Genomic DNA, 13,807 nt, shown 5'->3' with positions numbered 1-13,807 from the left:
TTGATGCCACACTCAGTCAAATGCTGCCTTGATGTCAAGGGCAGGCACTCTCGCCTCACTTCTGGAACTGCTTGTTATTTTTGAACTAGGGAGTTTTGTTGCAAAAGAAATTGTAATAAAACCAATAAATTGTACTTACTGACAATCAAAATTACAAATATAACTTGCAGGAGCTTTGAGCATTTCGATTTTATAAAACAAATGTATGATATTTTTGTGAATTATATTTTATTGGGAATATAAATCTTTGGTAATTTGATGTGATTGTCATAGAATATTTTTACTGCCTTATCCTGTTTCACCCTTAAAAATGATGCATTCAACAGGTGACATTTTGTAGCTTTTGAAATCTGCCATTAATGGCTACTAAACGCAAGTAAGAACGAGAGAGGAAAATGTAAGATACATGAGCAAGTTCCTGCTGACCTGTTCAGTACCTGCATTGTAATGGGTTGTATTTCAAATCTCATGCCTTTGACAAATTGCATAGCTCTGAAAGCTTTGTCCAACGTGCTGAAATCTGTGGTGATGCATGAGCAAGTCTACCTGATAAATTCTAATGTCACGTTGTGTGTGATGGTGATTTATCAATTTTGAGATTTCTCTTTTGGTGCACAAACCACATTATCATTGTAAAGATACAAATCTCCAGTACTGCTGGATATTTTGGGAGCTACTTCCTCATATTGCTCAAGTCTTCATGTCTCCAAAAATGCACTAGTACTCCAAATGGGAAAAAAAATCCCTGACTAGAAATATGGTAAGACAAAAATGGAATGTCAAATGCTGAAAATGAAAGGCAAGAAATCTTTGTGCTTTTGTAATAGAGATGATTAACAGAGGCATGATAGTTCTGCTGTTTGAGTTTATGTACAGTAAAATGAATAAAGCTGAAATTGGTTTGGAATGTGGTTGAACTTCAGGTAATGAAAAAATTATATGCTTCATGTCACCTGAGCAATAAATAGAAACATGCACAAATCAGACACTAGTGCAGAGCTATATGCCAATCAGGTGAAACTGAAATTCATGTTTCTCTCTTGTATGTATTTAAAAAATAGACTTCTTGTAGGTTACTGGCAACACACTTCCAGTTCAGAAAAATAATATTTGTAACACTTTGATTTAAAAGGGAACCAGACATAATTGTGAGTTTATTCAAAAGTGTTAATTTTGTTTCCAAAAAAAATCCATTTCACATACTTATTTTACTCACTGTGTGATCTAGTCTAACGGATTGCATCCATTCAATAACACCACATGTGGCATTCTATTTTTAACTGCCCAGCTTCTAAACAACTGCCAGCTAAAGTATTGTGTAAAACAGGACAGGAGGTATTGCTCGGAAACCACTATTACAGTCCACTACTGTTACACATTACATAGTTAAATACAGGAAAAATGCTTTTCACCTTTACCTAGCATCAGTGTGCCATTGTACCATATCTTTTGACTGAAGTGAGCAGTTTCACATTAACAGAGTAGATGTTAGGTTGTTACAACTCTCATTGGCTGGTGATTGTTTCTTTTTAAAGTTGCCATTCTTAAAGGTACACCCTCACCAATCCACAATTTTGAATTGTCTTTATTAGTGTTGGTGCATGTCTGTCCATCATACGGCAAATGTGCCCATGTCCTATGTGTTAGCACTGTGAGCAGGCCCTGTGCTTTTTTTCTTCTTTTGTACCCAACATTTAAAAGCAGTCCAGTTGTAACTGGCTTTTTTTACATTTTGTTTTACAAAAAGTTTTACGAACAGCTTGCTGATACATCTATTACAGTGGCTTTAACTTCCAGTGGCCCATTCTTCTCTTTTCCTGTGTCCCAAAGATTGATAAGAGGCGGGTAAAATTTGTTCAAGGGAAATGTTGCTTTATTCTGCATGTACTTTTCTAAACAGCTTTGGCCAGAATTGTACTTCATCTTCCAAGTCACACAAGAGTAGAGACATGTCATGCTAATAATGCCAAAGATTGCACCAAGGGCAGCCACAAGTGCGGAGGTTGTAGTTTGTCCATTTGATTTTACTGCCAGGTCTAATCCTTTTGTTGTGACATTGACGCATTTCTTTTCAGTTTGTTGATGAATGTTAACTATATGAACACATACCTCATACTTACTCGATGGATTCAGATGGGTTAGGTTATATATGCGTATGTCTGTTGGAACTCTGGCTGTGTAAGTAATTTGGGGGTTGTCAGAATTCATTTTGGCAGACCATTTAATATTTGAGGACACACTGTTTGAAACAGCCTTCCAGGACACCAGGACAGAATGCGATGCTACTTCTTTTATCCTGATATGCAGAGATCCATTTATGGATTGTGGAAACGATCCATTCACTGTTATGATAACCGTTCTCAAATCTGCTCCAACCAGATTGTGGGCCACACAAGTATACAAGCCTGCTTCCTCGTTGCTTATATTAAATAAATCCAGTGTTCCTTCAAGGTGTATGTTGTATTTATCAGTTGCAGTATTAGGTAGAAGTTTATCGCCAGATGGTGTGACCCAGTAGATTTCAGGCTCTGGCTGTCCTATAGCTCGACAGTGAAGAGATGCTGAGCTCCCACTGTTTAAATTTAGATCAGAAGGGAAACTTTCAGAAGCTATTAATGGAAGGCACATATCTGTCATTTCTCGGAAAGGAATCTCTCGGACATGCTGACCTTTAAATTCAGGTGGGTCAAAACAAAACAAAGACTGTGGCTCCATAAATCGAATATGTGTTGTATTCATGTTAATCCAGCGAATGACACAGTCACATCTGATTGGATTACTATGTATGCTGACTTCCTGCAGTTTAGGCAAAGATTCCACTGTGCCCCTGTAGAGGGCACTTAGTGCATTGCTGTTGAGCATTAATGTTTCAAGTTGGGGAGCTCTGTAGAATGCATTTGGATGGATATACGATAGCTTTGGGTTGTTTGTGGCTTCAATTTTTGTTAGTTCAGGCAAATTATCAAGAGCAAGACAATCAATAGAAACCAGTTCTGCCATATTATTAATGCCCAGCTCTTTCAAGTGCAACATATTTCTGAAATCCCCTTGCTGTATTCTCTGAATTGGATTTTTATTCAAATCCAAGAATTTGAGATTGGGGACTTTCTGAAGGGCTGCATGGGGCACGCTGATAAGTCTGTTGTCATAAAAAGAGATGCTTTCTAAATTGTTTAGGCCAACCAAAGTATTGTCCCCCAGTTCTGAGAGCTTCATTCCGGCTAAGACCAGACTTCGCAGATTGATGAGGGGTTTGAAGCTTGTATCTTGAATTTTAGTGATGGGATTTTCTCCTATTGTTAGAATCTCCAAGCTCGGGATAGCCTCAAACCAGTTGCTTTTAATCATCATTAATTGGTTAGAATTGAGATGGAGTCTGAGAAGATTATCAAGACCTATAAATGCTCCCATTGCAATGCTGGAAATCTGGTTATGATTAACATAGAGTTCTTGCAGGTTGCTGAGCCCAAGCAAACAGCTGTCAGGCAACTCAGTGAGCTTGTTTTCCTCCAGGTGCAGTGCCATTAACTGAAGCATCTTTCCTAGGTTGATGTCACAGATTGCTAAAAAATTGTTTTGAGATATGTCTATCTCTGTAAGGTTGAGCAAATAGTCTATTTTGTTCTCGATTTTTGAAATGTTGTTGCTCTGCAGCAGCAAAACCTGTGTCTCAGCTGGTAATCTTTGCGGAAGTGAAGCCAAGCTTAAATCATTGCAATCTGTTGTAGGGGCTTCCATATAAATGGATCTTGGTGTGAACCATGGTCTGATTTCACAAATGCATGACTTCGGACAGTCTATATTTTTTTCTACTGTTTGCACTATTGCAGTGACTGCCAGCCCAACAAAGAAACAGGCATTGAGTGATGTGTCCTTCATCTTGGATTGGTTCCCTCTGCCCAATAATAAGGTGCTAAAGATTCTGTAATTACTGTTGTTAACTTTAATCACCAGATCATTTGTTACTAAGCACTGCAGGTTGCTGTCTCATATACTCCATATGAGTGGCAGGTTTCTGTCCTTGACAGGAAGGAGTAAACTTTCAATTACCCTGTCCAAAGATGCCATGCACACAAAGCATGTGAAAGCTAATCTACCCTTGATGCAGTGAAATTGATAAACTCAGATGATAATGTATTTGTAGACTTTTGTTGGAGATTATGCACTTCATTTATTCTTCTGTGGTCTGTCCAAGTTTCCAGAACATCTTTTTAAATAGGCATGAAAAATAACGTGGAATCACCTACAAAAAAAAGAATTTTTCATCAGACAATGCATCGTCATGTATCCATACATTTACAAAGGCGCACTACAAGGTTCATTTGTGCTGAGTAAACACATGCAGATATATTTACGCTGCAGATTTTAAAATAAGGCCAGAGTATGAAATTCCAAAATGGTAATCTAAAGTAAATCTAAATGAGCAAAAAATTGTGTCCAATTAACCTCTGCTCAATTAGCATTTTTCAAAATTCACAGGCTTCAATGTTAAGCAAATATACTTTCAAATGTTCAAGACTATGCACTAGTGTTGTAGAAAAATGCAATTTGTACCAACTTTTACAGTATTTTATTACCGTTTAGGAGTCCATTGTTGATCCATTTTTGCAATATATATTGGGAAAGGTAACATTAAGGTAGCCAATATTGTTGAATAGCTGCACTTTCATCAGAATTCTGGATCACAAAACAAATATTTGCAAACTAAAATTTCTGTCACAGAGGATAAACTAACCACAATGATGCCACCCTTCCCAAATGGAGTAAAAAGTGCAATGTTATTAACTGACTTTCTGTACTGTACACAATTATGCATCAGAACATTTGGCACAAGACTTTGTTTCTGTGAACTATTGACATTTGACAAAACAGAGTTCACCTTTTAAAGTAATTTCAATAAAATGTAGACACTTGGGTCTGAAGTGTATTACAGAAGGCATCCTCGTTCTGCCTGTACAATTTCATATATTAAACACAAACTAGAAATGCACAGGTGTGTCAGCATCTGTAAAGAGAAAAGACAGATTAACAGTTCAGGTGTAAACTCTTCATCAGAACTGCAAACTGAAAGACAAGCAAACATTTTAGTGGGGTTGGGGAAAATGAACAACAGACACCATCACAGAGGAAGTTCATGGATGGAATGGCCTACAAACACACAGAAAACTGTTAGATGAGATAATAAAAGCGGGGGGGGGGGATTTTTGGTGCTTTTTCTCCTTATGCAGCAGACCGTTTCACCATCTTGGCTATTTGCACATTGTTTTTGTTCACTTGTCCATTGGTTTACTGTCTGACCAGTGAGGGGGGAAATGCCCCACATTGTGTTTTGCACAGTACAGGTATCATGTTCCTTTCCTTATCAAATAGCACACAATCTACCTTACTTTGAGCAGTGCCACAGATGATTTGCTATTAATATATTGAAAATGATACATCAGCGCACACAGATGCAAACAATTTTAAAATGTTGTGTGCTTCTTGGCTAGAGTCTGAAGCTAAGAAGAACATTATAATTTGCAAAGTTCTTTAACTAATAAACAATTACACTCTGAATGACGTGAGGCTCTGTATACCAATTTGCAATTTTTCCATATCAAGCAATAATTAAACAGTGAATGACCTAAGTCTTTGTTTGCTTAAAAATTAGACTTTGTAGCCTTAACTTAAGCTCATCCAAAACTCTGCTGCCCATGTCCTACCTCACACCGTCGCATATAGCCATCACCCATATGCTCGCTGATCTAAATTTGCTTCTGGTCTCCGAACACCACCATGTTAAAATTCTCATCCTTGTGTTCAAATCCCTTCATGACCTAGCCTTGCCCCATTTCTGTAACCTATTCCAGCCCTAAAACCCTCCGAGAACACTGCGTTCCTCCAACTCTGGCCTCTTGTCCATCCCCCACTTTCTTTACCCCACCATTGGTGGCCATGCCTTCAGCTGTCTATGCCCTAAGCTCTGGAATTCCCTCCCTAAACCTCTGTCTATCCACCTCTTTCTCCTTCTTTAAGACACTCCTTAAAACTTACCTTTTTCAACCAAGCTTTTCGTTACCTGTCCTAATGTCTCATTCTTTGGCCCAGTGTCAAATTTTGTCTGATAACACTCCTCTGAGGCACCTTGGGACGATTTACTGCAATAAAGGCACTATATAAATGCAAGTTGTTGTTTTTAAATGGATGGAGCTCCAACATACCGTCTGACTATTATTGATATTGTGGAATGAGGGCTCCTCTTTGTAAAGGAGACTGTTGTTTAGGTATATCCCAAGAAGTGGGGTGGCCAACAAAAGGTATCTGCAGCAATTGCTTTTTTTTCCTGAGAATCTGTTTACATATCCATTACTTCGTGGAGAAAAAAATATCTGATCGCCTCATGAGACTTGTTATTTTTGAATCTATTGTCTTCTAGCTCCACAAAATTCAACAACAGAAATGTTTACTTATAAAGCACTTTTAAGATACAATATTTCTCAAGGCACTTTACAGAGAAATAATAAGAGGAAGGGACACTGAGCCATGGTGAGTGAAGGTTAGGTCAATAAGCTGGATTTTGAGGAGAATTTTAAAGGTGTACAGTAGAGAGGAAAAGGTTTTTAAGGAGGGAGGTCCAGGGAGTAGGGCCAAGATGACTGAAAACTTTGCTATTGATAAGGTGAAGGGAGTGGGTGCACAGAAGGCTAGAGTTGGAGAACTGAAGTGTTGGAAGAAGTTGCAGAGGTAGGGAGATGCGCAGCCGTGATGGGATTTTAAGACAAGGATAAAGATTTTAAAGTAAGTGGTTTGGGGAACAAGGAATTTGTGTAGATCGATGACGACAGGGGTAACAGGTAAATATAACTTGGTATGGGACAAAATGAGGGCAGTTGTGTTTGGATAATGTAGTTTATGGAGGGTAGATAACAGAAGGCCAGCAAGAAGAGGAATGTAGTCTAGAGGTGACAAGGAATGTTGGGGAGGTAGAAGAAAGTCTCCTTGGTGACATCCAGGTCAAAATATCATGTAATTTTGATTTGCTGAGCTAACTATCTTGTAATAACTTGCTTTCTGTTGCTAAATTGATGTCATAGGACCTCCTATTGAACTTACTTTTGAGTTGTTTCATTTAAAGCGATTTTAATAACTTAGATATTGTTGTAAATTCTGTAATAAACGTTTTGACCACTTACTCTTACCAGGTGAGAATCTAATTGTATGTTCTTTCGTAGGTTGAGCAGTCACCCAGCATGATCACTAGTTCTCAGTGCACATTATTAGCACCGGTTGTGGTTGCTATGCAACAACGAAGCAACCTGTGGTAATGTCTTCACAGGTGCTAATTATATAAAAATTTTGTTATTTTGCAATGTCTGTCATGAGTCAGATACACCATATTCCAGCTAAAAATCTGTAAAATATCTATACACGTGCCAATAAAGTCAAAATGTGACTTGCTAATGTTGCCTGTCATAGGAGTCAGAACCTAACCATTGTAGTTAAAGATTGGGACAGCAAAAGTAAATACTGACTTTAATATGAGAACGTCAGTGCTAAACATCTTTACGGATCTACATATAGTGTTAATGATATTGATATCCTTTTATTATCTGTTATATAGTAGAAATAAGATCCTCAACATGACGTCAGGATTACAAAAGCAAAATACTGACAAATTCTTCACCACGTTACCTATGACAGTACTGTCACAAAGCAGATTTATAAATCTACTGTGAACCTAACATTGGAAGGAAAGAAATCAAGAACATTTATGATAATGAGCAAAAAAAAAGCAAAAAAATAGCCATTGGAATTTTTCTTCAAGAATAAAGACAAATTTTTAAAATTGAATGAAAGGAAAAATGAAAAAAAAATGCAGCAAAAGAATATACAAATGAAGTTGAAATATGTGTAAAACAATGGATTGGATTCTAACCCAACCAAAGGATCTTCTGACATGTTCCGTACATCCCCTGTTCAGCCACACAACTGTTTCTCTTCCTAGGCCTACAATTTCTATTTCTGCTGCTGCTGATTACAAGTACAATTGGCATTTTTAGAGGGAAACAAAATCAGAAATGATACCTTCCTTGTGTTGCACTCGGATGTATTTAAATAGAAAATCTGCCATGCAAACTTGTAGTCTGTAGCTCTCCTGATGGCTTTGTGCATAAATGCATCATCTGCTTTGGTAGTGCGCCATATAGACAGGGAAAATCCCAGGTTCTATCTCTGGTCTGTACTGATATACCAGGATAGCTGTGGGGGCTCAACAGTTGCCTCAAGTGTTCTGAGATGTTAGGAAGGGAAATTAGAAGATGGTTAAAAAGATAAACGCAGTCTGCCTCCTAATGGCTGTGCTGCTGCATGTTAGATATAGAGGTTAAAAGGAAATACAATCATCACATCAAAGGACAAATAAACACAAAAATTTTGCCATTAATGTACCGTTTAAAATGAGTATGTTGTTGTTTTGGGAAAACCAGGCAGCTTGTAGAGCCTTGTATTACTTTTGTCACAATGACAGCATGCAAAGACAATTTAGTGATTTTTTAATATACAGTACCTTGTTTAGGCTTCATTCTGTCATCTAAAAGATTAAGCTGATATAATTTCTATGTTGGAGACTGGGGGGGGGGGGGGGGGTGAAGAAATTAGTCTTTGCCAGTAGTGTGAAACAGGCTCATAGTGAACGGGCAGTCCATTTTACACCGTGCCCATCTATTGACTTCAATAGGAAAGAAACTCGTGCGCGGTGTAAAATGGGCGACCGATTTCCTATGAGCCTGTTTCACGCAGCTGGTGGAGACCAATTTCACCCCCCCTGGTTGTTAGTGACTTGAAACAATGAGCCATATATTCCGATCCCTACGGGTGTATACGCGCTGTGTACACACCCGTAGGGACATCAGAAATGCCGGTTTCAGGCATACCAAGCGCATGTGCTGAAAACCGGCATTTCTGATCTGCCAAGAATCCTCTTGACAGATCGGACGCCTGCCCTAGAGAAGGGCCTCTGCGGGGGGAGAGTTCTGCTTTCTGGAGAACCACCGCCCGTAGAAAACCCTTAGAAATCTTACACCTGGTAAAAGCAGGCGTTAGCATAAGATTTGAAAAAAGTAAAAAAAAAAAAATTTCACTCATTTATTATTAAAAAATGTTTTTTTAGTACATTTATTTTTAGCCCCATAAAAAATTAATTATTTTTTTCAAAAAATTAAATTTTTGTTTAAAATATTTAATTTATTGTAATTTCAACTCATTTTAAAAATGTGATTTAAAAAAAATTATTTAATGTTTTGCTGTGTTTTTGGGGTGATCTCCATTCATATATTTGACAGGTCTATCTGTCAAGTGTATGAAGGGAGATTCCCTTCTCCTATTGGGATCCCATGGACGCTTGTGAACCGCATGCGCCCCTGGGATACCTGGGCCCTGCGCATTTAGAGTTGGAGAGCCCCAGGATCGGAAGTATATGCACCTCGGGAGCCCTCGGGTAAGTCCGTCGATTTTTTTCCAGATCGGAGGCCTCCGCACGCAGGAAATCTCCGATCGGAAAATACGGTCCAATGTCTTTGACAAATTAAAATCTTTTTTGCTTTGTATATGTCTGGACAGTTTTAGCACCACGCCAAATAGCTCTAATTCTGCAGCACATGGAGTGCACATGGTTTTGTGCAATTGACAGTTAATTGCTGACAACCTCCTTTAAACAGGCAACACATATGATTGATGTAGGAAATGTTACCTACTGCAGTGGGTCTGGTCTTCTGGAGTTGAATTGAAAGGGCGCTGTCCTCATGCACAAAGAGCCAAATTTAGAAATTAGTACAAGACATAATGGCATTTAAATACATGCACACTGTCATTAACAAGGCTATCTTTCGGAATGTGCTTTTGCTTCCTCTTTTCCAACCACTTTTTGATGTAGATAGTATCCCTTTTTGGCACATTATTGTAGAGAAGTAACGGGAGCTATTAACGGTGGGGGTGGGGGGGGGGGAGGCGACAGCAGGCGATAAACCTGGCAAGACCGGTGACGTGGAGAGCTTGCCGATCTCAACGCCAATCCTTTACCACTGTATTCGCCAATTCTGATTTTCACTATTGTAGACAGTAACAATTGAGAGAAATAAGATTTATCATTTGTGTGGCTATTAATCAAATGAATTAGAAAATAACGGACTGTTTCATGCCCAAAGATGAGAGTTTCATTATGGGTCACCGAGCTAGTGAAAACTTTACGCTCCATGACTGAAGACTATTTTTTTTTAAAAACTTTTGTACTGAAAATATTGTACAGCAAGTTAAAGTTGCATTGCACAGTAAAATGCTGACATATTACAGCTGTTGCTTTTGGTAATGGTGTCTAGAGTGTCTGCTTTATGCTTCATGATGATGTGGAAGTGATTATTATTCCATTTTTTTCAAAATACGATTTGGTTGTAGAGCTAAAAGTTTTTAGCAGCTCACCGTCTAGCAATCAAACACTTAACTTTGGGACTATAACAACTTTTAAACAAAAGTTCATCTTGGGCACAATTTTCAATATAGTGACCAACTTGAAATGGAGAAGTGAAACCATAATTCTTAGTTTACCTATTATAATCTTCACCTCGGAATGTACAGGATTGGAGAAGACCATTGTGGTCTATCTGCCCCGGCTCAATATCTCGGAAATGTCATATCTCATGCTACCCCTCATTTCCCTCCATCAGATTTTTTGCTAACTTCTCCAACTACCGAAATTGATCCAATTTCGTACTGATCCCAATCTCCCTGGAAATTGCTGATACAATAATGCCCCACTGCCTCCCTTAGCGTCGGTTCCATATATTCCCCAGCCTGTGTGAAGTCATTAACTCAAAACCATCTTTTCCCCCTCCCTCTTCTAAGTTTAAGGCTCTGCCCTCCTGTTGTAGAATCTGTGATTATTTTTAAACATATTGACCCTTATTTTTAACGTAAGCACAGTAACCATATTCTATGGATAGTTTCCTTTTTGTTCTGAAAAGAGCAATAGTGGCTAACTGAAAGAATTTTTTTTCTTAGTCAGGTCCAGTAATTTTGAGAGATAATGTGTATGACATCAAGTAATATAAGGATACAGTTCTGGAGCTGGTAAAAATGAGCTATCAGGTACACAAACTGCCTTTTATATAGAGGGTGCGAACAGTTAAATTATGTGTTGACAACTTCGTGACATCAAGGTTTCCAAGCCAATCATATGATTCCTCTAGACAATAGGACAGTGGCAAAGTTTTGCATGGAGAATGTAAATGAAGAGCAAAAATTATATTCTATTTACACATTATGCCCTTAATGCATTTAGGGGCAGAAGTTCCTCTGGATTATTTTAATGAATTGACCAATGCACCTGGGTAAAATTTCTCTACTTGTTATTTTAACAGTCATTAAAATGTTTGCTTTAATCAATTTGTTACAATTAGTCGACAGAGGAATTTGTGTATATCTTGCTTTTTTTCTCAAAATATTAAAAAAAATATTTTTCACTGAGTTTCAGTGGGGACTTACTGTAAGCACTTAGTGCTTTAATTGTTCCATTTAATCATAGGAAACAGCTTTCACTTCTCGATTTAAAATTGGTTATTATAATGAAAATTGTGCCTGAGACAGAATTCTGTTCAAAGGATATTGGCTGTTACAGTCCCAAAGCTGAGAGTTTTATTGCGAGACAGTGTATTACTAAAAACTTTTAGCTCTGCAACTAAATTGTATTTGGTAAAATGGATTTTAAATCAGTTCTTTTACTCTACATGAGCAATCCATATTTTCAATATCCCTATATCTTCACATTCTGGAATTAATGGTGACAACTGTTTTTGTTGCACCCAATGTCCATTGATGTTTATGAAAGCACTGTAACTCAGTCTCCTAGCTCATAGCTTTGCACCACCTTCATGGACAACAATGGCCTTTCTGATAAGTATTAATCAGGCATGAGTTGTAGACTCATCGGTAGTTCCAGACAGTATCCTGGAGGGAGGGAGTCCTCCTAATTTTTTCTGCCTTCCAATGTATATCATCAGATGCTTGGGGAGCCCACCTCTAACACAATTAGGCTTAGGACATGCTTAACAGAACTAGTTAAAGAGGTATGTCAATCATCTGGAACTCAAATCAGTGTGACCAGTTCATTTTTCTGACTCCAATTTGGGGTTTGCTTGTTTGGACTCGCAACACAACAGCAGCCCGCTATTTGAACAAGCAAGGAAAAACCTCATCTCAAACGTGCCTAGATATGGTCCACCTTATGCATGCGTTAGAACATCATCTTTCTGCCCATCACTTGGAAGGAATTCGCAGTCGGACACTAAGTTGCCTCGCTGTGTGTCCTCTTTAATTTTTTTAAAATTCGCTTATGGGATCTGGGCGTCGCTGGCAAGGCCAGCATTTATTGCCCATCCCTAGTTGCCCTTGAGGTGGTGGTGAGCCACCTTCTTGAACCGCTGCAGTCCGCGTGGTGAAGGTACTCCCACAGCGCTGTTACGTAGGGAGTTCCAAGATTTTGATCCAGTGATGATGAAGGAACGGCGATATACTTCTAAGTCAGGATGGTGTGTGACTTGGAGGGGAAGTTGAAGGTGGTGGTGTTCTTATGCGCCTGCTTTCCTTGTCCTTCTAGGTGGAAGAGGTCGCAGGTTTGGGAGATGCTGCCGAAGAAGCCTTGGTGAGTTGCTGCAGTGCATCTTGTAGATGGTACACATTGCAGCCACGGTGCGCTGGTGTGGAGCGAGCGATTGTTTAAGGTGGTGGATGGGGTGCCAATCAAACAGGCTGCTTTGTCCTGGATGGTGTCAAGCTTCTTGAGTTGTTGTTGAAGCTGCACTCATCCAAGCAAGTGGAGAGTATTCCATCACACTCCTTACTTGTGCCTTGTAGATAGTGGAAAGTCTATTCAGGACTAATCCAACAGACATTCAAAAAGTAGTGTTTCCTGAAACAAAACCGCTTTGCCTCACCAGAAACAACCAACTTCTGCTCTTTTGCTTTAGAAATTAGTTTCTTATTTTAATAGGCAACAGAACATGTCCCTCACATAGAAATCCTTCAGTCTGTTCAACAGGTAAGATATGAAGTATCTGAATTTGTTGTCACTCCACTGGTTATTTGAAGGACATGAGCTAATGCAACAAAGCTTTTCTGAAACAGTAAATCAACAGCATGATAGCCTTACATAGAGTTTCTACTATAAAACCTGACAACAGTGTGCTTATAAAAAATTATAAATTTTTGATGTATGTACAAATCTCATAATATTGTGATTCTAAACTTTTTACATTTATTTAAATTTTCAGTTACTCCCAAGTAATTTTAAAGCATTTGCTTCTGCCATTTTGGCTTTTGAAAACTGTTTCCTGCACATCATTCGGCATTCAGCTATTGGTGTCATTGTTTTTTCCTAATTTGGCCTAAGTTTTTTTTTACCTCATGGCCAATGGGTGGGCGAAAGGGTCATAGTTTGCAGAAGTTACACTGTGACAGTATAAGGCAGGCTTGATGGACCAAGTGGTCTCTCCTGTCCTTTGTTTTCACGTGTTCTTAGTTCATTAAGTATTAAAATTTGGATCTGCTGCTGATACCTTTTGGGTTCTGTGGCATCCATCGCTCTAAGGGCCTTACTTTTGCGGGAGTTGACTCAAACTGCCCTATATCTGCGTGTGCCATAGGATAACCCAATAGTACCCTGTTCATCATGTATTTTACATAAATGTTTCTTCAATTTATGTGAAGGCAAACCAAGCAATCACTTGAGACAAGGCTTGATACGAATCATTAAGCTGCTTTGTTCACAGCAAGTGAACAT

The 13,807-nt window shown here is 38.6% G+C and overlaps 2 protein-coding genes across 9 annotated transcripts in view; one reads left to right on the top strand and one right to left on the bottom strand.

Moving 5' to 3' along the window:
- The window catches only part of immp2l (inner mitochondrial membrane peptidase subunit 2), a 741,977-nt gene that overhangs the window by 365,462 nt on the left and 362,708 nt on the right, over positions 1-13,807 (top strand). For 2 of the 3 annotated variants that reach the window (XM_086009122.1, XM_086009123.1), the window contains exon 4: positions 12,626-12,670. The exons of the other annotated variant lie outside the window; for it this stretch is intronic. In XM_086009122.1, the coding sequence (XP_085865248.1) occupies positions 12,626-12,670 (45 nt within the window). The remainder of the gene's footprint in view (positions 1-12,625; positions 12,671-13,807) is intronic. 3 annotated transcript variants of the gene reach the window in all.
- Positions 1,120-13,807, bottom strand: part of LOC147106216 (leucine-rich repeat neuronal protein 3-like) — a 46,221-nt gene continuing 33,533 nt past the window's right edge. For 5 of the 6 annotated variants that reach the window (XM_086009116.1, XM_086009117.1, XM_086009118.1 and 2 more), the window contains one exon: positions 1,120-4,243. In XM_086009116.1, the coding sequence (XP_085865242.1) occupies positions 1,750-3,879 (2,130 nt within the window). In that variant the 5' untranslated portion in view covers positions 3,880-4,243 and the 3' untranslated portion in view covers positions 1,120-1,749. Of the gene's footprint in view, positions 4,244-4,879; positions 7,743-13,807 lie in introns of those variants that run through there. The other variant, XM_086009121.1, reaches the window with a different exon arrangement.

The sequence above is a fragment of the Somniosus microcephalus genome, chromosome 16 (genome assembly GCF_052327205.1).
Source record: "Somniosus microcephalus isolate GS21.2 chromosome 16, FLI_Smic_1.0, whole genome shotgun sequence".
Lineage (NCBI taxonomy): Eukaryota > Metazoa > Chordata > Chondrichthyes > Squaliformes > Somniosidae > Somniosus > Somniosus microcephalus.
The sequence above is the reverse complement of the archived record's forward strand: the minus strand, read 5'-3'. Positions and strand labels throughout refer to the sequence as shown.